At 41.1% G+C, this 23,732-nt stretch overlaps 1 protein-coding gene and 1 long non-coding RNA gene across 3 annotated transcripts in view; one reads left to right on the forward strand and one right to left on the reverse strand.

The window, feature by feature from the left end:
- The window catches only part of GPC6 (glypican 6), a 1,080,872-nt gene extending 1,070,798 nt beyond the window's left edge, over positions 1-10,074 (forward strand). Inside the window, exons 8-9 of the mRNA XM_019920897.2 lie at positions 1,377-1,552; positions 5,663-10,074. Coding sequence (XP_019776456.1) covers positions 1,377-1,552; positions 5,663-5,865 — 379 coding nt within the window. The 3' untranslated portion in view covers positions 5,866-10,074. The remainder of the gene's footprint in view (positions 1-1,376; positions 1,553-5,662) is intronic.
- LOC117308846 (uncharacterized) lies at positions 1,435-22,024 on the reverse strand. Of its 2 annotated transcripts, none has more exons than XR_004523089.2 (3): positions 21,729-22,024; positions 2,316-2,569; positions 1,435-1,574 (listed from the first exon to the last, which is right to left on the reverse strand). It is a non-coding gene; the product is annotated as an uncharacterized lncRNA (long non-coding RNA). The 2 variants fall into 2 exon arrangements; XR_004523090.2 differs by having other exon boundaries at positions 1,453-1,581.
- Between the last annotated feature and the right edge of the window lie 1,708 nt (positions 22,025-23,732).

Consider the following 23,732-nt stretch of genomic DNA (forward strand, 5'->3'; position numbering starts at 1 on the left):
AGCCCCAGGGTTCTTTGCGACATTGGTTGGTTTCCTTCAACCCTGTTCACACCTTTGTAAACAGTCTCTTCTTTAAACTCTCTTTACTGCTCCTTTGAGTGTGCCATGTGTTTCTCACCGGGACACAGACAAACATAGTGCCTTTGTAGGAATTAGAAAAGGATGCCCAGATGGGAATATGAAGGTTTAGTATACTATCGTCTCTACTTTGGTGCATGCTAAAATTTTCTAAAATAAAAAGATTCCCACAAAAGGGAAGAAAAGGAAAGGAAAAGGCACCCCTTTTGGTGGATGGTGCCCTGCACGGGCACTCGGGCTGGATTTCAGCCCCAGCTCCCTCCCTCAGCAGATGGCTTTGTGCGGTGACCAAAATGCCCTGCCGAACTTGGAAGCTCTACAGAAAAGTGGGCAGATCCCTAAAAACTGGAAAACATCTCAAAGAGAAAGTGAGGATTGACCTGGGGCTTTAAAGATATTTAAAACTTGAACGGGAAAGTTCTTTGCCGGCAAAGATAAGATGGATCCAGGGAGAAGATTCCATAAGGCAAGGAGGGTACCTTGAAGGGAGTGTTGCAGCCTAAGAAAGTAGACAGGAGGTGGAGATGGGCTTGGATTGCTGAGCCATAAAGTGTGAGTTGTAGCTTATGATCAACCAGGCAATATGGTGCAGTGTTTGGGCACATGGGCTCTGAAGTTAGATCCATTAGCTCTGTGACTCTGCACAGTTACTTATCCTCACTAAGTCTCAGTTTTCTATTATACAAACGGGGCTGAAATAGTACCTATCTCCTAGACTTGCTGGGAGACTGAAGTTTTCATTTTTTTTTTTTTTTGCGGTATGCGGGCCTCTCACTGTTGTGGCCTCTCCCGTTGTGGAGCACAGGCTCCAGACGCGCAGGCTCATGGCTCACGGGCCCAGCCGCTCCGCGGCATGTGGGATCCTCCCGGACCGGGGCACGAACCCGCGTCCCCTGCATCGGCAGTCGGACTCTCAACCGCTGCGCCACCAGGGAAGCCCGAAAGCAATATTTTAAGAAGGTTACCCAGACAGCTTGTGAAGGTTGTGCTAGAATGGAAAGATGAGAACGAGGAAGTCCCTTTGAGGCTGCAGTAACAGTGTGCGCCCCAACACTCCAGTAAGGGGCACCAGAAACGGGAAAGAAGCCAAAGGCGCGAGAGCCTGGTGAGAAGAGTAAGAGGACAGCCGCATCTCCCTCTGGGAAGATGTATGCCTTGTTTTCACCGTTTGGCCCTTTTTCCAGGAACCGAGCCCGAGTTTTGCCAACGTGGGCTCACTTTTAGAAACAACGTGGCAGAATCTGGTTTCGAGGTCGCTCCTGCTTCACCCTCCCCTGTCCTCCCTCTCTGCCCGGCAGATACTTGCCTGAGATCATGAACGATGGGCTGACCAACCAGATCAACAACCCCGAGGTGGACGTGGACATCACACGGCCCGACACGTTCATCAGGCAGCAGATCATGGCTCTCCGTGTGATGACCAACAAACTGAAGAACGCGTATAACGGCAATGACGTCAACTTCCAGGACACGAGTAAGAAAGCCTTTACCAGCACCTGTAACCTCCAGAGTGAAAACCATTATAGATGATTATACCATAATTTGTCTTTTGTTTAAAGAAAGAATTTTTTTTAAATTTTTATTTTATATTGGAGTATAGTTGATTAACAGTGCTGTTAGTTTCAGGTGTACAGCAAAGTGATTCAGTTATACATATACATGTATCTATTCTTTTTCAAATTCTTTTCCCATATAGGTCATTAGAGTATTGGGCAGAGTTTCCTGTGCTATACAGTAGGTCCTTGTTGGTTATCCATTTTAAATATAGCAGTGTGTACATGTCAATCCCAAACTCCCTAACTATCCCTCCCCCACCACCCCTTCCCAGCCCACCCCCCCCCATAACCATAAGTTCATTCTCTAAGTCTGTGAGTCTGTTTCTGTTTTGTAAATAAGTTTATTGTGATTTTTCTTTAAGAGCAGTGTGCACCTCGGCTCTTCTGTGTCATTCTTACCCCATCTGCAAAGCTATTTATAGTCCTTGGGGTAGAGAGCTCTGCTCTGCAGAACTTAGGATACTACTAAAATCATAACTGCTCTTAAGGAATGGTTTCAGTGGCTGACATTCAGCTATACTAAAGCTAAAACTGAGTTTTGTCTGCCAGTTGATCCATTAATGATAAGGTAGCAAAGTAATGCTTTCCCTTTCTCCTTTCCCCATCGGCATTTATGTCTCTGCCTCAAACTCCCATCCCTCCTCCCAACCACCAGGGAAGAATATTCTCAAGATTGCTCACTCAGACAAGGCTGGGAAGGAATCCCTGTTGTATCACTTCAGAACTGAGGTCTTGAACAAATTATCTCTTGAGTCTCAGGTTCTTCTGCTATAGGATGGGAAGCATTCCTGAATAAGGATCGTTGGGAGGTTCATTTGAGGCTGTGTGTAAAGGAGCTAAGATGATCTCTCATGTGCCGTGGAATCAACTGCATCAGTTCTTTCTCCTTCTCCAATCATGCACATACACGACCCAGTGACATTTGTATCTGAAATCTTGAGAAAAATAGTAAAATGCTGAAGTAATATTACACGTGACTATTTTATTCAAGGTCACAGAATATCAGAAGTGATTTGAAAGACTACTGAATGTACATCAGATGAAACTAACTATATTTGGGTTTGTCTACGTGGTTTCTAGATGCATAAAGGCAAGATTTTTGTTGTTGTTGTTTTATGTATTATAAAAGAATATATTCTCTAGAAGAATATATATATTCTTATGTATTTTATATATATATATATATATATATATATATTCTTCTAGAGAGAGTTCTCGGGAAAAGATTTTTTTTTAACATCTTTATTGGAGTATAACTCCTTCCCAATGGTGTGCCAGCCTCCGCCCTACAACAAAACGAATCAGCTATATATACACACATGTTCCCGTATCTCTTCCCTCCTGTGTCTCCCTCCCTCCCACCCTCCCTATCCCACCCCTCTAGGTGGTCACAAAGCACCGAGCTGATCTCCCTGTGCTATGCGGCTGCTTCCCGCTAGCTATCTACCTTACGTTTGGTAGTGTATATATGTCCATGCCACTCTCTCGCTTCGTCACAGCTTACCCTTCCCCCTCCCCATATCCTCAAGTCCATTCTCTAGTAGGTCTGTGTCTTTATTCCTGTTTTATCCTTAGGTTGGAAAAGATTTCTTGAACTTAAGATGTGGAGTTGCCAGTGATCCTGTAATTTGGTCACTGAAGCAAAAGATGACGCTTGTGTGCTTGAATTAATGAGATAGAAAGAAACAAGTTACAGATGGAAGACATGAAGTCATCTGAGTCTTAACCATCATTCTACTGAGTTGTCCCCTGCAGAAAATTTTTCATGCTTAATTCCCTTTTAAATAACTCAAAAATTAACTTTCTAAGTGCAGGATAATTGCCAACCTGATAGACTTGCTTTAAACTTTCTCAAGTCCTCCCATTATTTCTTTCTCTTTACTAAACCTCTCCTCCCCTCTTCAGAAGAGTAAATTACACGAGGTTTTAGCCTTTGCTGCTTCTCCCCTGCTCATTCCTTAGCTTCACTCCTCTCAATTTATCTTTTCCGTCTTATCTATCTAATATAATAAAATGCTTTATTACCCAGAGAATGACTATTGGAATAAATAATTCAAGATACATAAGAATTAGTTGATATTGGCCTTGGTTCTGTCTCCTCTCTGACCTAAAGAGATTGTATGCATGTCAATCTGCAAAGCTTAGGAAATGTCCTCGAGGAGATATCTTGCTCCATTTCCCCTAAAAAGAAAATAAAAATCAGCAACACTTAAGACCATCACTTTGCTCTAACCCCAGCACCGAACTTGGCCTCCTACATTAGGATAGTGTCTGTCATATAAACCACTATCACATCTTATAGTCATCATCACCCTTATCGCTTTCGACATTTAAAAAAATCGCCCCTTAAATACCTGCACTTGTGATTCCTTTCAGAAAGAGATGGGGCCGTTATTTTTCTCAACTAGATTCTCTTGTCATTATTTGCCTACCACATTTTTAATATTCTAAATCACCTTAGTAATATCTTTGTAAAGGTTAGATTACTTCTTGTTCATAATACCAGTGTTTAATATAATTCCCTTAGCAATTGTGATATCTCTGAATTTAATTAATGGGCATTTTCCCCCTTGCAAGGCCACTAAAGATAAATTAGAGAAAATGTTAAGAACCTGGTATAGGGTATTCAAGTGATCTTACGTGGTATTTAGATGTCACATTTTAAAAATAAATTGCACTGAGTTGAGCCGTGCTTATTGGGGGGACATTGGAAGGTCCCTGCATTACCTGGCTTTGCTGAAGTAGCGTCTAGCGGCCAAGATGGTGCCAGTCTTTCGGAGCAGCTCAACATGCACATCACCATTTCAGGCCAGCAGGGAGGCATTTAGGGCTATTGAATGGACTCATTGAGCAAGGAGGGGAAGTAGCAAACGTCCTTTCCAGGTGTACAGTTTCCTAAGCCCTGCTAGGAACATTATCTCACTTGTACCCTATAACAATTCAGTGAAATAGATATGATTATTCTCATTTTTACAGGTGAGCACGCAGAGCCCAGTGAGACTAACTGGCTTGCCCTAATTCATTTAAATAAAAGACAGCAGGTTAAAATCTAGGTCGTCTTTGCCGTAGGAACCACATTTCTTCCATCAGGCATCACTGCGCACACTGGCTTTGGTGCCCTCACACATTTTATCAGGGGGTTTTCACGTATCCTCAACAAGGTGAGTGTTATTGTCAGTAGCTATGGAGTTGGGGAAACTGAAAGAAGTTGAAGAAACTGCCCAAGGCATATTTAATAATTCAATACGTATTTATTGTAAACCTGCTATATGCCAGGGGCCATTAAAGCCAACGGGGATACAGAAATGAACAGTATGCACAACGTGTCTGCTCTCCCCGAAAAAGTATACATTCTCATGGAGGGAACAAGAAAGTAAATGATAGAGTTGCAAATGGTGATAAGTACATTTACGTAGCTAGTAATGGGTGGAGACTTAACTGGACCCAGATCTGAGATAAAGCATTTAAGAAACATGAAGGAACCAAGCAGTCAGAAATGGGAATAGAGAAGGCTCAGAAGGCATATGAGGCAGGCAGGGACGCTGCCAGGCTAAGACAGAATACTAAGTGGACACCTGGGCATTGGTTTCAAGCGCAGCATGGCAAACTTCTTCTGTAAAGAGCTACATATCAACTATGTTCAGCTCGGTCAGAAATACAGACACAGACGTCTCTATTAACACTGTGTTTCAGGGACTTCCCTGGCGGTCCAGTGGTTAAGACTCTGCACTTCCACTGCACAGGGCACGGGTTCCATCCCTGGTTGGGGAGCCAAGATCCCACATGCCTCGCGGTGTGGCCAAAAATAAAAAAATAAAAATGAAGCACTACGTTTCAGATGTCTATTTAGATACAGTCCACCCACACATCACACACCTGCCCGTTATAAACAAACCCACGGGGATGGAGTGGAGTGGAGGACCCTTGGGTGGGGAGATGTCCCCTGCCACCTCCGTGCCCAAATGTCACGTGTGCCCCACTCTTTGCTAGACTGGGTCTAACTCTCCTTTTCGATCTGTCCGCACCAGGTGATGAATCCAGCGGCTCAGGGAGTGGCAGTGGGTGCATGGATGAGGTATGTCCTACGGAGTTTGAGTTTGTCACCACAGAGGCCCCGGCAGTGGATCCTGACAGGAGAGAAGTAGACTCTTCTGCAGCCCAGCTGGGACACTCGCTCCTCTCAGGATCTCTCGTCTGCATCGCCCTGGCGTGGCAGAGACTGTGCAGATAATCCTGGGATTTTGGTCAGATGAAACTGCATTTTAGCTATCTGAACGGCCAACTCACTTCTTTTCTTACACTCTTGGACAATGGACCATGCCACAAAAGCTTACCGTTTTCTATGAGAAGAGAGCAGTACTGCACTATGCCTCCCTTTTTGTTTTCCCAAAGAGTACTGGGTGCCAGACTGGACTGCTTCCTCTTTCCTTCAGCTATCCTCTGTGGGAAACTTGTTTATTCTAGAGAATTCTTACTCAAATCTTTCATACCAGGAGATTTTCTTACCTTCATTTGCTTTTATGCTGCGGAAGTGAAGGAATCTCACGTTGTGAGTTTTTTATTTTTTTCCCCATTTAAAAAAAAGATAGGAAGAAAATAATTTTCCTTGCAAAATCAGGCCAAACCCCAAGACAACTGCATTTTCAACAAAGAAGCAAACGAGAAAAATAAAAGAGCTGTAACGCTGTAAGTTCGGCATTGCCAGCCAACTCCCAGTGTAAGCTTTTCTGTGACAAATCAGGTTTACAAAATGCTTATGCGGAGGTTTGAAATTTTTTTTCATGTAGTGAAAATACACTGTTGTCTTGGAGGTCTTGCGCGCTAACCATACAATGCCAAGCTGATTCAGAGGTACTGATAGGAAATTTAGAATTCCATCTTTAATCGGAGAGTAAAATGTGCTACAACTCAGCACCTCTATCTCACCCCGATTTCAATTTCAGTAATGGTACCATTTTCCTTAATTCTCTTAACGTCTGACCACTGTATCCAATTGGCACGGATTTTTCCCTTCATCTCCAGTTACTAGTGGACACCCTCATGAATTCATCTTCCTCAAGGGTCTGAAATGAAAATAATCTTCAACCATACAATCGCTTTGCTTTAGCCACAGGCTTGACGTGAATTAGATGTTTCTGCCCCGTGCTCATTACCCTCCCAAAAGAAGAGTTCCTTTAATGAACCGATAAACAATTAGATCCATAAGTGAGTTTCCATTTTTAACTATTTGCTTTGTGTCAGTTGGTTTCTGCATCACAAGGGCATTCTCTTACAAAATAACTCACAACAACAACAAAAAAGTCAAGACAAAAAAATATATATATAGTATTGACATGGAGATTTCTTTCACTTTTTTAGTCTTAGTATGATCATCTATTTTTATATCTATATATATATATAAATCACAGATTTTAACTTCTTAATTCCAAGCTCAGGGTTGACACACCTTTGTAACGGAAATGTTTTGTCAACCAGCTCTTCTTGTTTTGTGCTGCTCAGAGAAGGGATTCCTCAATGATCTGTGAGCACCAAGAATCAAGAAAGAGAACTTTTTACGTATCTAACCGTCCATTTATTAAAAGTTTGCCAGGGCACACCCTTCTCACACGAGCGTGTTTTGTCCTGGGTGCTCCAGACTGTATCGAACGCATGGGCAGAGCCGTGGGTGTGCAGAACTTCACTGGTCATGGAAACCGTATGCGCAAGGAATGTGATTCACACAAAACCATTGCTTTCGGTACAACGCCTTCAGCCTAGGATTCCTGCTTGGCACTTGGAGAAATATTCTAATTCAAGAGGCTGATTTGGAGCCTAACTGACCCGCCAGGTGTGCCAAAGCCAGGCGTTACGCTCCTCCTGACAGAGAGAGAAGCAAAACAAACTAACCTGGGGCTTTATGAATACCATTGGCTATCCATGTGTTTTTTGGTTTTTATGATGTATCTGGGGTTGGGAAAAGTAATGTTTCAAGACACCATAGTATGCCAGTCACATGTTAATTAACCCATTGGCAGTCATGACACATCAATGGTATTTTTCGATCTCCGTACTCATCAAAATTATGATTAGTTATTGATTTACTCGTCACATTTAGGTAGAACACACGCGGCACAATAGTATTAAGTGTACTTGAGCACTTTTGCAAAACAAAGTATTTAGAAGCATCTATTGCTATTGTTTGCCTAACGAAATACGGAATGTAGGATTCTGAGAGATTTTGTGGCATCTTTTCACTTAAATCTTTATGAAATTGATACAGTCTAATTCAGCATTACATACTTCTAGCAAACCATTCATTTCACCGCCAGACTTTGGCTTCCTATCACCAATGACACACAAAACATCTCTATGAAGGACCAGTCATTGATGTTGCTCATTGTGTTGTATGTTCAGAAATCAGTATTGTCTTTCTCCAGTAATTAAGGTGCAATACAAATTAAATCAATCTTGATTTTCCAAAATATTTGAGTCATAACTTGTTTTCATAGCTTTAAGCTCCAAGTCTTTCCTTTTAAAAATATATCTGCATTGTTTTCTGTGAAATAGATCAGAATGCCTTGTTTTCCCTGTACTTTCACCCCCAAAGGGTTTTGTGCATGTATGTGAATACACGTTATATTAATGAATGTGAACCCGTGTTCTATAAACACTAACCACACAGACAATATATAAACGCCTGTTTCATTTGTTTCAACACCTTCGTTATCAATACTATTCATATTGGTGAGCTATAGTGATCTATATGAGCCAGGCAGAGAACTGAAATCACGGTCAGTTAATGATGCCACAGTATTAGTCACCTGCATGGATGTGGTCAAAATATTATTGAAATTGTAATTCCTGGTTTTTATCATCATCCTACTATGTCATATGATTTTCAGACTAATTTCACATAGGAATTTTTTGTGCCCTAAGGGAATTAGTTTAATCTAGTTAACCCATTTCAGTAAGTATTTTGGAATCTCCCCCTCCCCTCACCAAGTTAATTTCTCTCGTTTTAGCATAGTGATAGGGGATGCAGTGGTGCTCCATTATTTTTCCTGACCTGTCCTCGTTTGCTTTGATGTCCCCTAAATTTCTGTAATCACATCACAACCTCTGTTATGAGTAGAGAGGGATGGGCTCACTGAAATTGGATGCTAGGAATTGTTGGGTGGTGCTTATAACTGCAAACACTTAGCTTATTGAAGTGCCTCTATTTACATGTTCTTTAGTTATAATATGTATTTTTCTAACAGAAATACACGTCTGTAATTGGTGTATATTATACTTTGTATACGTTATAACGAAAGCTAAACAGAGGCTAAAGTCTTTAGCAGAGAAGAATAGATTGCAAATTCACGAGTTTGAGCTCCACTTATGGTTCTGTATCGAGCGACAGCCACGACAGCCTTCTCTCGTTTGAATGAAGGTCAAGTCGGGACTTTGATTAGAGCCATCATAGAACATTAGCACTAGCAATCTGACTCCCTTACAGTGACTTACCCAGATCGATATGTTGTGTTCCCTGCTTTAGTTGTAAGGGATAGATAATACTACTTTGTCTACACTGAAAAACACGACCATTCGTTGATAAGCAGTAGGAATTATAAAAGTAGCGTTCTATAAATCAGACACACTGAAAAGATTATTGGACGCAGAAGCCTGATATTTAATTTATATTCCCTGCTGCAGACATTAGCCTACTTTAATTCTTTAGCCATTACGTATATGTTCTGGCTACACACTGAACACCAACTGAAGTCCCCAAGGAGGAATAAAACCTGAGCAACTCCTGAGTTGTGGTTCTTTTACTACTTCTCTTCGCAAGGCTAATTATCAGGTGGTTTGATTAAAGGTGGAAGGGTTAGCAAATGCAAGTTTTGACTTATCCAAAACTTGCAGAAATTCAAACTCATTTTCATTTACTTACAGTCACTAACAAATCTGACTTCTAACTTTAAATTAAAAAAAAAAGGGAGGGGAGGGGAGGGGCACTTTAGCTTTGCCAACAGAAGAGTAAGGAGACCATAACTTACAAATTTGCAATGTGTTCCTCCTCGGTGGAGACATTAGCCAGTGTTTAGTTTTAGGCCAAGTTCTACAAAGAGAGTATTGATCTGTATGCATTCTGGAGCCTTGCTATAACACAGTTTGCTAAGGCACAGGACTCAGCCTAGCATGGGGCTGTTTGAGCCTCAGTGAAAGTTGAAAAGTACTGGAATCTTTGACATTGCCTTGTAATGAGGTACTTCTGTGAAAAGACACCTCAAGATGGCGTAGTAGTGAGGTCTCTGTGTGCATATGCATAACATATATGCAGGACAAATGTGTGCACCGATCAAACCTAAAATTTTATGTGACTGTCAAATGAATATTATTTGGGTTAAGATTTTTTTCATTTCTGATTTGGATAGAAAATTGCTATTAATCTTGTATTAAAATAGTTTTTAAAAATCTACCAGTGCCCTTTCTGCATTTTCTTAATTATTGTCATAGTCTAAATTTCAGAGCTTTTGAATTTTTTTTGTTTGAGAACTTTTTAGAAGCTGCAATTTTTTTAAAAAAAAGGAGAAGAAAAAGAACCATAGATTTAAATCAGCACCACTCACCTAAGTACACTTGGCCTTTGAAATCAAGAACTTTTAGAACTTTAGAACATTTAGAGCTTTCCAAACATGTATGGAAGATACTATACCTCTCTTCTTTTGTGTTGGTTTCTTCTCTAAAATAAATTAGTAGCTTGACTGATGTCAGTACTTTATAAATGAGGTCAAAAACTAAGATAATGTGTAAAAGGACTAACAATTTCCAAATTTAGCAAGTTGCACTGCTTTTTTATTTCTGAAATTTCCATGCTCTCAGGAATGCTAAATACTGTATAGCATGCTAAAGATTCACTTAGCAGATATTTATTAAACACCTGCTCAATGCTAAACCTTGTCTAGGTGCCAGTCTGGGGTTGTCAAAATCACCAGCTGGGAAGTATTCATTCTTTTTTTTTTTTTTTTTGCGGTACGCAGGCCTCTCACTGCTGTGGCCTCTCCCATTGCGGAGCACAGGCTCCGGACACGCAGGCTCGGTGGCTATGGCTCACGGGCCCAACCGCTCCACGGCATGTGGGATCTTCCCGGACCGGGGCACGAACCCGTGTCCCCTGCATCGGCAGGCGGACTCTCAACCACTGCACCACCAGGGAAGCCCGAAAGTATTCATTCTTTACTACAGTTAACCATGATTATTACATCACTTATTTCAAAAATGCTCTTTTAAATAAAGGAACCTATGTAAATAGAGTTATCACAAATATAACATTTAACTGTAAGCAACATTATAATTTAGCTCACACTACTACTATGTTGATTTCTATTAAGCAAAGTGATTTCTACAAAACAGTTAAAGAACTTTAGGATAATTCCATGTAAAAAGCAGAATCTAACAAATGCTATTTGGAAATAAACTGGAACCAATTTCATCGAAAAGAAAAACTTCCAAATGGGTTTTGAGAAAAAAATAATAAAACCACCACCACTCTTATCAACAATATTAATTTTAATTTGCTCTTTGGATAAATAGACTATAGTCAAAATATACACACAAATATGAAAAATGGCATTGATTTTTCAAATACTAACTTATGAAATAGCTAGAAAGATGTAGCCACAATTCTGTCTGTTCAAACAGACATTCCCAATTTAGTGCCAATACATCTCCATTCCACAGACACATTCATTTGCTGATATAAACTTGTGGCCAAACATATTTGGTCGGCTCATGAATGGAGCACACAGTGAAGCCAGGAGGAATTAGCTGCCTGCCTTTGTAGCTCACTTAAGGAGCTCATGTTCTTGCACATGTTGAAATAGAAAGCAGAGCAAGAAAACAGAAATTTTACCCAGTGAGTGTTCAAGTTTGGAGAGAAGCAGAAAGAAGACACACAAACTGGATTCAAGGGAAGCAGAAGAGTATTTACCTTGAATAAAGCCATCTGCCCTTCCATAGGAACTAATGTCTGTAGAGTTCTTCAATAAAAGAAAAAATTGGCTTAGGCAGTAACGGTCATCTATTCTTTTAAAAAAGAATGTGATGAGCTCTATATCACGTGCCAGACACAGTTCTGGGTACCAGAGCAAGACGCCATGAAGAACTGAGTCAAAATGGGGTAGTGACTAAGGAGGAGATGCCCCTTGAGACCAGTGGTCCAGAAGAGGCTGCCTGGGTGATACTCAGGCTGTGACCTAATCATGGGAAGAAGATGCCACGTGCAGACATGGGGACAGAGATTTCCAGGCAGAGTAAAAGCCAATGTAAGGATGTACGGAAATGAGGACTAGTAAGTGAGATGTTGGATAGTGGGAGATGGATGGAAAGTTAAACAGGGGAAGGCATGCTTAAAAACCCTGGTCTTTTACCACGTGGTGAAGCCAGAGCCCTAGAAGGACCCAGCCCTACACAGCAGCCCTGCTGGGGGCGCTTATTAGTATTTTAAAACACATTTTAGCAAAGAAGTATGCTAAGGTCTTTATGTATATACTTAATCTTTATAGGATCTCTATGATGTAGGAATAATAATGCTCGTTTTATACTGAATAAAATGAAACACAGTGAGATTAATGAACTTGCCCAGCCACACAGGCGAGGCCATGATAGGAACTGAGATCTGTAACAAGTAGGCAGAAAAGCGGCAGTATATAGGATAATTTTGGTTTTTTATTCCACACACAATTGAATTTTCCGAGGGTGTTCTGAGAATTGGCAACAAGTATATGAACAGGCATTCACAGATGTTTACTTGCACAGAGGATATATATTAAAACCTTATTCCAAGACGTAGTGCCATTTAGTTGCTCTCTGTTTTCAGTTTTTTTCAAAATTAAAATCCTAAGTAGACACGACTGATTCTGGGATTTTTGCATAGCATTGAACTTAAAGCCATTGTGAACCAAAGTTTGATGCCTAGGACAGGAACATACGTACCAAATCTGCTTTCCTCTTGTTTGTCAAGTTGGCTTAAACATCATATTCACAGAAAGGAAGTCAGGCTTAGCCCGACTCTCAGGGCTTCTTCCTATACATTAGCCTTGTCTATAATTTATTGTCTGTTCAGACAGTCAAGTGGACCTAAAATATAAATCAAAACTATCCAACGAAGGGCTTCCCTGGTGGCGCAGTGGTTAAGAATCTACCTGCCATTGCAGAGGACACGGGTTCGAGCCCTGTTCCGGGAAGATCCCACATGCCGCGGAGCAACTAAGCCCGTGCGCCACAACTACTGAGCCTGCGCTCTAGAGCCCACGTGCCACAACTACTGAAGGCCGCACGTCTAGAACCGGTGCTCCGCAACAAGAGAAGCCACCACAATGAGAAGCCCGCGCGCCACAACGAAGAATAGCCCCCGCTCTCTGCAACTAGAGAAAGCCCACTCGCAGCAACAAAGACCCAAAGCAGCCAAAAATTAATTAATTAATTTTTAAAAAGAGTAAAGAATCAAAATAAAAATTTAAAAAATTAAAAAAACTATGCAGCTGTTAGTCAATGCAAACAGACAACTGATCTGGCTGCTTTGTTGACTAACTTGACTGCATCTTGAAAGTATGACATTGAGACCCAGCTGAATCGAAGTCCTTGCAACGGTTTTCTCAGTTAAAATAAGGACCAGATCGTGGAGTACCATGTGTCTTTCTTCTTCATGGAGTTAGAGCTCCTTTTATTGTTGGGTTCCACCTCATGTCGTTGCCCTCCTTACCTGAGAGAATTGAGGTTACTGATTACAGGTTTTATCTCACTTTAAAAGGTACTCTTTGGACATTTCATAAAGGTAGGTGAATATCAAGTTAGAGGAAGGTTGGTTCGCAAAACTCTATTTCCTACTCTTTCATGATATCAAATGCCTTGTATTTACATAAAGCATTTCACCCAAGGGAGCTTTCGAATTCATTTTCTTTGATAATCTTCACCACACCTCCATGAAGTAGGCAGGAATTGTCATCCTTATTTTCCAGATCAGAGACACTTCCTGGTGGAGCCACGGTCTTCTCAGTCTGTTCATTCTCTCCCTTTCTGCTTCTTTTTCTCTCCCTCACCCCTAATCTACCCAAATCTTAAGGACTTTAATGTGAATCATTCTGGCTCCTATCGACCTCTCACTAATTTATAGAACCAGCCCCCAGTAGCTCCGCCACAGAAACCCAGTAACAAATCCTCCAAGCCGGGTCTTAGTGGAACGATACCCCAAAGAGTCTTCTAATTCATCTCCGGTCCTGAATCACATACTGTCAATCAGCATATACTGAATGCTTGTGTGTGAAAAATTAGATGTCCCCAAATTATATCAAGCCAAAGAAATTTCACCCAAACAGCTTTATCAAAAAGCTTGTTGATAACACCATAATGATTTCACTACTTGTTTGTTTGAACCGTTGCATATGAATTAGCATGTTAAGGCTATATTCCTACAGCCAAAGATAAGCCCAGATTCTGTGCACGTGTTTGTTTTTAAGCTTGAGGGCCTTTTATGTTTCATTGAAAAGAGAGAAGCTTACATTGAGCAGCGTATTAGTAGACATACAGCACGAGCCATGAGAAACGTGAAGGCAAAATGAATTTCTCCAGGAAAGAAATAAAAAAGACTTCCCCTACATCCAAAATCTTTCTTCCACTGGAGAAATCCTATGACCTTTCCCCTCATGGGGCCTCACGAGCAGGGAGAGTGATGTAGGATGGCACGAAGGAGGTAAAATGAAGCAAGAGAACAGAATAGAAATCCAGTGCCATTTGAAACACACGAGGATTTCCCTGGTGGTCCAGCGGTTAAGACTACGCGCTTCCCCTGCAAGGGGTGCGGGTTCAATCCCTGGTCAGGGGAGTTCCTCATGCCACGAGGTGTGGCCCAAAACAAAACAAAACACACACACACACACACACACAATGAAACACGTGATGTTGTCTATGTTATTTTGATCAATTCTGAACCTTCACTGTGAAAGTCTCCTCTCAAAGGGAAGACTCCCTACAGACAGTATAATAATGGCAGTTAATGAAAAACTTAAAAAGAAATCACAGAAATGCCAACAAGCATATGAAAAGGAGCTCAATGCCGCTAATCATCAGGGAAATGCAAATCAAATGACAGTGAGCTAACACCATACGCAGGGTAGGATGGCCCCCATCAAATAAATAAATAGAAAGTCACACGTGCTGGTGAGGATGCAGAGAAATTGGAACCCTTGTGCACTATTGCTGGGAATACAAAATGGTGCAACCACTGTGGAAAACGGTATGAAGCTTCCTTTAGAAACTAAACATAGGAAAAAAAAAAAAAACTAAACATATTCAGCAATACCACCCTTTCAGGTATATACCCAAGGAAATTGAAAACAGGATCTTGAAGGGAGATTAGCACTCGCATGTTCACTGCAGTACTATTCACAATAGCCAAGAGGTAGACACAACCTACACGTCCATCAGTGCATGAATGGATGAAGAAAACGTGGTGGATGCATGCGATGGAATACTAGTCAGCCTTAAGAAAGAAGGAAATCCTTTCATATGCTACAGATGGATGAAACGGAAGGACCTTACGAATGGTGGTTGCTAAGGGGTGGTGGGGGTGGAGGTGCCAAGGGGAAGGGGAGTTGCTGGTCAGTGAGTTAAGTTTTACAAGATGAAAACTTTCTAGAGATCTATTGCACAAGGAGACACATAGACTGTACTATACACTTAGAAATTATTAAGATGGTAAATTTTATGTTATGTGGGTTTCACCACAATATAAATAGATAGATGATTAGATAGTTAGATAGATGATAGATAGGTAGATGATAGATAGACAGATAGATAAGAATGCATGTGCCCTGTTTCCAAGAAGTCCAGGGTCTAATGTAAGCGTGGGAATAGACAGCAAACTCATGAACAGCTGACTGTATAATTGCTGCAATAAATACAGGCTTTCACCATGCACTATGGAGTAAAGAGAAAGGCAAAGGGGTGCTGTGTAAAGAAAACTGGTTTAAAAAAGACAACACAAGGGCTTCCCTGGTGGCGCAGTGGTTGAGAGTCCGCCTGCCGATGCAGGGGACACAGGTTCGTCCCCCGGTCCGGGAAGATCCCACATGCCGCGGAGCGGCTGGGCCCTTGAGCCATGGCTGCTGAGCCTGCGCGTCCAGAGCCTATGCTCCGCAACGGGAGAGGCCACAACAGTGAGAGGCCCGCGTACCGCAAAAAAAAAAAAAAAGACAACACAAGAAACCTCAGAGGAACTGTGGTACATTGAATGATTAAATACTCTTCTCCACTCACAAGGTATAAATAAGAAGTCTCTATGTCCCAAATTGTCTGAGACAGTCCCAGTTATATCTGTTGTCCCAATATAATTATTAATAGCACCCTTTCACTCTCTGGAGAGTATCCCTTGTTTGAATGATAAATTACACGGTCACCCTCCGTATGAATACTGGCTATTCACAAGATCAATTTGCACTCAAGTGTGCATGACACCTTAGAGTTTTCCAGAATAGCCACCCAGCTGAAGACGTACCGGGTAATATTACTGACAGCTAAGCTTCCTATGTAAATTCACCCTGCCTACTTCCATTGAAAAACATCTGGAATTAGAATCAAGAATCCAAAAATAACTCTGACATCATCAAGTACACTATATAATCCCAGCTCACAAATGCCCACCTCTAAACATCTCAAAATGGGCCATACTTGGCACTTGATCCCAGGTGAATGACCCCTCCTGCTTTTCAGTAATTTTGCTGGGTATGTCAGTGAACGAAACCTCTGACAGTTGGTGCAGCCCCAGAAGTTGTATTCTGGTTCCATTTGCTGCTGCTGGAAGGAGGCAGTTGGAAGCATGCTTTCTCCATTTGCGATCTTAGCAGTCCCAAAACAAGTACAATCATTTCCTTCTGTTTCTTGAGTCACATGCACGATCAATATTTTGATGAATAACTCTCAACCTATAGCTCTCAACCTACCTCCTGCCCCAGCACACATGACACATGATGTTCACATCAAGTGGCACCAATAACTTCCTATGCATGAAACGTACCCCCCACCTTTCTCTCCCGCTCAGATGAGCGTATCAGAATGCAAGGAAGCAACGGGTATGAAGTTATCAGAGTTAATGAGGAATTCACCCTAACTCACAAATTTTGCTCATTCAATTATTATTTCTAACTACTTGCAGCACTCTCCAATTGATTCCTACCTTGGATTTATAAAACTGTGCACTGTTCCCTTAACATCTGGGAGGATGTGTTCCAAAGAGAACAAAGTGTGGTATAAAAGGTGCCACCTGCTGACACCCAACATATGAAAAGATACCCCTTGGATTGAAGGTCCCTGGCAGAAAGGAACTTACTTTTGATTAAATCAGTCAGCACTTCAAAGGCTAATTCAGGCTTTAAGAATCAGTTGGACATAAATGTGCAGATTTGCATTGTCTATAGAATAAATATGAAGGCTCCTAGTAGAATTAAAAATATGATACAAATAATACTATATAAGACTTGCAAGATCTAGCCAGTGACCTAAATTCAATTCATATATTTGTACTATAATATATGTTTGGGAAGATATATAATTGATCAATACATATTCCCTCTCCTCAAGGACCAAACAACCACACCTACTAAAAAAGAACAACAGCAGAAACACCAATAAAGACAATGCCTAAATTTCCTCTAAGCCCTTCCCATATAGTAATTCATCTTACTCTAAAAATAAAATATTTTTTTAAAATAGTAGGTACTCTTATTGTCCTAATTAGACAGATGAGGAAACTGAGGCACTGACAAGCTAAATGACTCTCCCAATGTCACACATAGCTAGAATTTAGAAGATATAGAAAAATGCTGAAGTCATTATTCACAACAGCCAATATTTGGAAATAACGTAAGTGTCCATCAGTGGATGAGTAGATAAAGAAAATGTGGTATACATACACAATGAAATGTTATTCATCCTTGAGAAAGAAGGAAATCCTGCCATTTGCAATAACATGAATGGACTCTGAGGTCATTATGCTAAGTGAAATGTCAGATGGAAAAAGACAAACAACGTATGAGATCACATATGTGGAATCTAAAAAAGTTGAACTCAGAGAGTAGAATGGTGGTTAGCGGGGCCTAGGGACGCGGCAAATGGGGAGATGTTGGTCAGACTTCAGTTATAAGATGAATAATTTCTGGGCATCTAGTGTACAGCATGGTGATTATAGTTTATAATAATGTATTTAATAAAGATATTTTAAAAAATTAAAAATAAATTAAAAAATAAATTTTAAAAATAAATAAAAAATTTAAAAATAATGTATTTATACTAGAAAGTTGCAAAGAGAGTAGATCTTAAATATTCTCAACATACAAAAAATTGGTTATTATGTGACAATGGAGGCGTTAGCTAAGGCTATGGTGGTAATCACTTTGCAATATATTAAGTGTATCACATCAACACCTTGTACACCTAAACTTACACAATGTTATATGTCAATTATATCTCAGTAAAAGGTGGAGAAAAAGAAAAATGCTGAAATCCCCAGAGCTGGAAACACAGTGTGGTTACTTGAAGAGGTACACAGCTCAGACAGAACGGGGGTCAAGTTCTGCCTGCTGTGCAGTAGCATGAAGGAAGGAGAGAGCCTACCTGTGGAAACGATCTAGTGGGGACTCCACTGCAGGCAAAGTACATGAAAAATAGTCAGTGATCATCTCATTTCCATCTATGCTTTTACTCTGTCAGGATTTTTCAGATTGTGTTTCCTGTACATACCCTGGGGTATGGGGAGAATGCATAGCTCTGGAAGGATATACATTAAGCCATAGGTATAGGCACATAAATATATACGGGCTAGAATAATTGATCAAAAGGAGACCTGGATGTTTTTTTTCTTCCCAACTCCACATACTCCAAAGAAACAAATGAGGCAAAATACTGACCAGCAAAGTTCCTGTTCGAGCTTATGGGGTCTTGATGACATCGAGATAAGCCGCGGTGGCTTTGTGCCACTTAAGGGACCATCTAACCTCTTGACTGCATTACAGCTTTCTCATCATACTTTCCTATTTATTACCCTGTGTGCAGCATCCCATCCTCTGGAGTGCAGAAAATCCCATCCCAGTGGCTGAATTAGCCTAATCACAGTTCTTTTCTACCCCAGCCCTGTTCTGGCCATGGGGAGAGAATCAGGAGAAGAGGGGAGAGGAGAGTTCAGATGTCCACTGACAGCTACAAGAAGGTGCTTGACATTTCTTCCACGCTCCCAGTCACTCTCCGCTTCGCCCTAAGCCTTTATTAACCCAGTGTGGAATGTGGCAATTTCCTAAGCTGCGGTCATTACAGTAAATGCCATTTCTCCCCATAAGGCTCCCGTTAGCTGCTGTGTTCCTTGTGCTTATTTAGCTCATGATATTTCATGCCAAATATTTGAGAGACAGTGCTCAGAAGTCGCCAGGCAGCTCCACTGTGAAATACAGTGTTCCCATCCATCAGGGGAACGAGCAGGCTGCAGGGATGTTGTGTTTGGTATTTGCTTTCCATTCATTATGTGTTTCTTGCTGAGTCTGACTTTTCCACAAATATTGAAGCTGGAGCTGACTAATGACTCTCTGTGAACACCAACTCATGCTGGTGATTATGCATCTTTGGAAAGTGCTTGATAAATACTATTAAAAAAACTCTGCTATATGGTGATGGCAATCGTGCCAGATGTGACATTGTGTTTTCAGACAAAAGCAATCTTGAAAAGGTTTCAAGGTAACACTTAAAAAATAATCCTGTATTTGGTTGCCTAGCAAGATGCCTCATGAGTGTTTAAAATACATAAGAGGTTTGAGTTCAGATAAAGAATGTGTTACCAGATGGTAACAGTAATTACCCTGTTCCCAAACTCGAAGTGTATTTACCCTGTCTTTTGCCTACCAAGTTGCCAATACACTATTCAGCTTTCCAACTGGAGCGCACCATTTCATATTTCCTGCCGGTACACATATATTAGTGAACGTGTGCTTTTATTAACAGTGTAAGACAAGAATATTTCAGTCGTGTTGTTATACCTACTGCCTGATATAGATCATACAGGACAAGGATACAATTTAATTGGCAATAACTCTTTGGAGCCAGAGTAATAGTTGCCCAGGAGTTCTTTGTCAGAGCGTTCTTGGCTTTGCATTAAGTACTCAGCCACTAAATTCTTTTCAACTCTGGAAGCAGCAGCCAGGGAACACTTTGGAAGCTCTATAAAAGGCATTCTCCTAATCTTCAAATCGTTGGAAAGACACTTTAGCATCTGTTAAAATATTTTTTTTCCTTCTAATCTGCCTGAAACTAATAGGGAGAAAATTCTAAGATGTTTCTTAATTAAGCAATAAGAAATGGTGGAGGGTGGTCTGTGCTGAGTTAATCACAGTTGTAAAGCATGAAAAAAGGAAAAGTGTTAAGTACCTCTAGATCTTTAGGCATCTAATTTCCCTCTGAATGTGCCTTATTGCTATTATAAAGAAATCTTTTCTTCCCAATTCCTGGAAATCTCCACCCCTTCCCTGAAATAGTCAGAATAATCCTTCCCTCATTAGCCTATGAAATTACCCAGCCCATAAAAACTAACCACCCCATATTTCGGGGCCTCTTACCTTCTGAGATGGCCCACGCTCTGTCTGTGGAGTGTGTTTTTCCCAAGGCTGTTCTCACCTTTTGAGACGACTGCATTCTGTCTGCGGGATCTGCGTCTCTCTAAATAAATCCACTTCTAACCTATCACTATATCTCTCACTGAAATCTTTCTTTGATGAGACATAAAGAACCTGAGCTTCATTAAGTCCTGAGACCAGGTGTGTGAACTCAGTTAAAGGACCGTGGATTCAATTCCCAATCTGAGTTGTGCGGTTTCAAAACCAGTTTGCAACACCCCTCTTTAAAATCTTCAAAAAGGTGAGCACCCAAATCCTTAAACCCACTTTCTAGTCCCTATTTTGAAACTAGGACTCAGAACCCCTTACACACACTCCTTACCAGCAAATCTGGAGCTCCCCAGAGAAGCGCTGCAACGCAACCTTGCTATCTCTTCAGGCCATGACCCAGTAGTTGTTCCTGCTATGTTTATTCAACTCTGAGATTAACACTAGTAATTCACTCTGGAACAGTCTTTTACACTTCTCACCTCCGTGAAAAATTTACTCATGCCTCAGGTGACCTAATTTTACGGAATGACTTGTTAACAATAGCTACAATAGCAACACAAACCAAAAACCCTCTATCTGCTCTGCCGTTATAACTGTGATTTTCATTCTCATAAGAATTGGATGGAATAAGTCCACCATGCCACCAACACACTTCGTATTGTTTTTCTTTTCACTTTCATTTGATGTTTCATTCCCGGAAGAGACCAAAATCTTTTGGTTTGAAACTTTACATTAAATACTAGAGTTAAGTACCTAACTGGTGTTTTTGTACTCCCTCCTCAGCACGATCAATCCTCATGATTCAAAGATTCCATATTTGCAAATTTGTCTACTTGCTAAAATTTATTTGAAAGCCCCAAATCAATACTCAGGCATTTCTACAGTTGTCCACAGACATGCATATGCACAGAGAAGTGAACACTGTGAGTCCCTTGATGCACACATCCCAGCTGAGGTCGAACAGGATGAGGCCCTGCTCTCTCATTTCAGCTTTCCGACTATAAATGACCGTCCTTGCTGCAGTCTCGTTAGTGCCATGCTGTTCGCATTTTTGTGCTTTTCGTTGGTGATTTTGCTGTTTAATGGCCCCCACTGTCTAGCATTCCTAAACTCAAGGAGTCTGTGATGTGTCTTACAGACAAAATGCATGTGTTAGGTAAGCTTCGTTCAGGCATGTAATGTTCTGGGCCGTGAGTTCAATGTTAATGAATTGACAATTTACATTAAATAAGAAGCCTTTAAACAAAAACATACATAAAACAAAGTTCTGTGTAGATGGGTTGATGAAAATGTCAGAGGGTCATAGGAACCTAACCCGGTATTTCCCCCAGAAGCAATGATTCACTATTCGCTAATTCAGGGTTTGCTGTGACTTTATGGGACATAACTACCGTGAATAACGAGAATCAACTGTATAATCAAAATTGTTTACCTTTATGTTCTTCCCGACTCAGCTGGCTCTAACCAAACTGGTAATATTTGCAGTGGTCTTGAGAGTAAATCAAATCCATTTTCAAGGAGGTGTTGTTTTTGGTCTCTACTTTCAGCATCTTGAGTACAGATTTTTAAAGTCTTTTGGGGCTTCCCTGGTGGCGCAGTGGTTGAGAGTCCGCCTGCCGATGCAGGGGACGTGGGTTCTTGCCCCGGTCCGGAAAGATCCCACATGCCGCGGAGCGGCTGGGCCCGTGAGTCATGGCCGCTGAGCCTGCGCGTCCGGAGCCTGCGCGTCCGGAGCCTGTGCTTTGCAACGGGAGGGGCCACAACAGTGAGAGGCCGAAGTCGTTTGATTTCAGCCACAGCTGGATCTCATTAAGGCCATGTTTCCCAACCTTCCCCTCCATGTGTGTGTTATTCTGATGTCAACAGATGTAGCTACTTGAGCCCAGAAGAGCCCTGGCCAGCTTTGGCCCCTCCCACAACCAGAGAGCTGAGAAATCAATATGGTGGCCTGCCTCTGACTCTGCTCCCAAGTATAAGAGAGGCTAAGATGAGCTATCGTAAGGAATGTTTGGAAGGCTTCTTCCAGACTTTTGCTGGGCTGGGGACTCCACTGATGCCCATATGCATTTATAGGGTAGAGGGAATCCCTCTTTCACCTCAGTCAGTACCTCCAGCAGAAAGAGCTACATAATCTACCAGACCCATCACAAAATGAAAATGTCGGGTGCCTTGTGCAGGAGAAAAGTGCAGTTACACGTATAAAATAGAAACCTTTTCCCTTTCTTCCATGATCGCTCTCCCAGCTTGTCATGGTGTTTTTCAATTTACTATTTAATGTTGTAAACAATGAAACTACAGCATACCTTGTACTGGTCATTTTTATATTGTGCACTGACACTTTTAAATGAAAATATAAGTGTATCTGACTCTGGCAGAAATCACTGACATTACACAATCCGTGTCCATTCTTTTGTCCAAATTCCTGACACCAATGCCAGTTTATTATTCTATTTTGAAACCAATCTTATTTTCCCACTCTCTGAACCCCAAAACAGAAGAAAACAAAGGAACAAAAATCTTCACTCCATCTTTGAGTTTTTTAGTTCACAATAAATTACCAAACCATAGGTGAAGACACTGCCCAAGGTTATCTGTGCTCCCTCTGTAATGATGTAAGGACTGGCATAATCAATATATGTTACAAACCAAACACTACACGTGAGTGTGCATGTTTCCTTGAAGGTTCGACTGCTAATTATAAAAGCCAATGTATTCCTAGATTTTACTTAGCTAAGAAAGTCCGCGCTAAATTTGGTATCCCACGCTGTAATTAAATTATGTCCAGAAAGATGTTATCAGTTCCTCTCTCCTTTTGCTTCATTTTATCCTTTTGATCTTTTTAATTTTCCTCCGTTTTACATTTTATTTGCCTTTGTCAGCCAAAGTTTCTGAAGATAAGTAAGGCAAAAATCCCACGGCAATGAAACGGTCCTCCAGTCCTTTTTATAATCACAAAGCATGAACTTCAGATTCATTAGTTGAGATTCTATGCATGATTGCTGAATATCTATGTGCGAGCACCACTTTTAGTGTCTTCACCTGTGTTACCTAACAGTCCTTGCAACCAACCTATGAAGGAGGCAGTATCATCCTTCTGTGAAAGAAACTTCAGGGTCAGAGAACATGTATAGTTTGTCCAACATCTAGAACCAGCAAATGTTAGAAAGAGAATTTAGAGCCAGCTTTCTGTTTCTCAGTTCAGTGTTCCTTCTGTTATATCCTATAGTTTCTCCTCTTTAGTTTAGCAGAGTCTTAAAGATCCTTTAATCCACACCCCCTCGCCCCCCACCAACTTTATAAAATGGCAAAAGGAACCTCGGAGAGGTCAGGTTGGTTACCCAAAATCACTCTGCCAGTAAATGGAAAACTTGGGGCTAGATCTCAGTCTCCTGTCTCCCGGCCCACAACTGCGGATCTCCCCATGCTCTTTCTTTAC

This window comes from Tursiops truncatus, chromosome 18 (assembly GCF_011762595.2).
Source record: "Tursiops truncatus isolate mTurTru1 chromosome 18, mTurTru1.mat.Y, whole genome shotgun sequence".
Classification (NCBI taxonomy): domain Eukaryota; kingdom Metazoa; phylum Chordata; class Mammalia; order Artiodactyla; family Delphinidae; genus Tursiops; species Tursiops truncatus.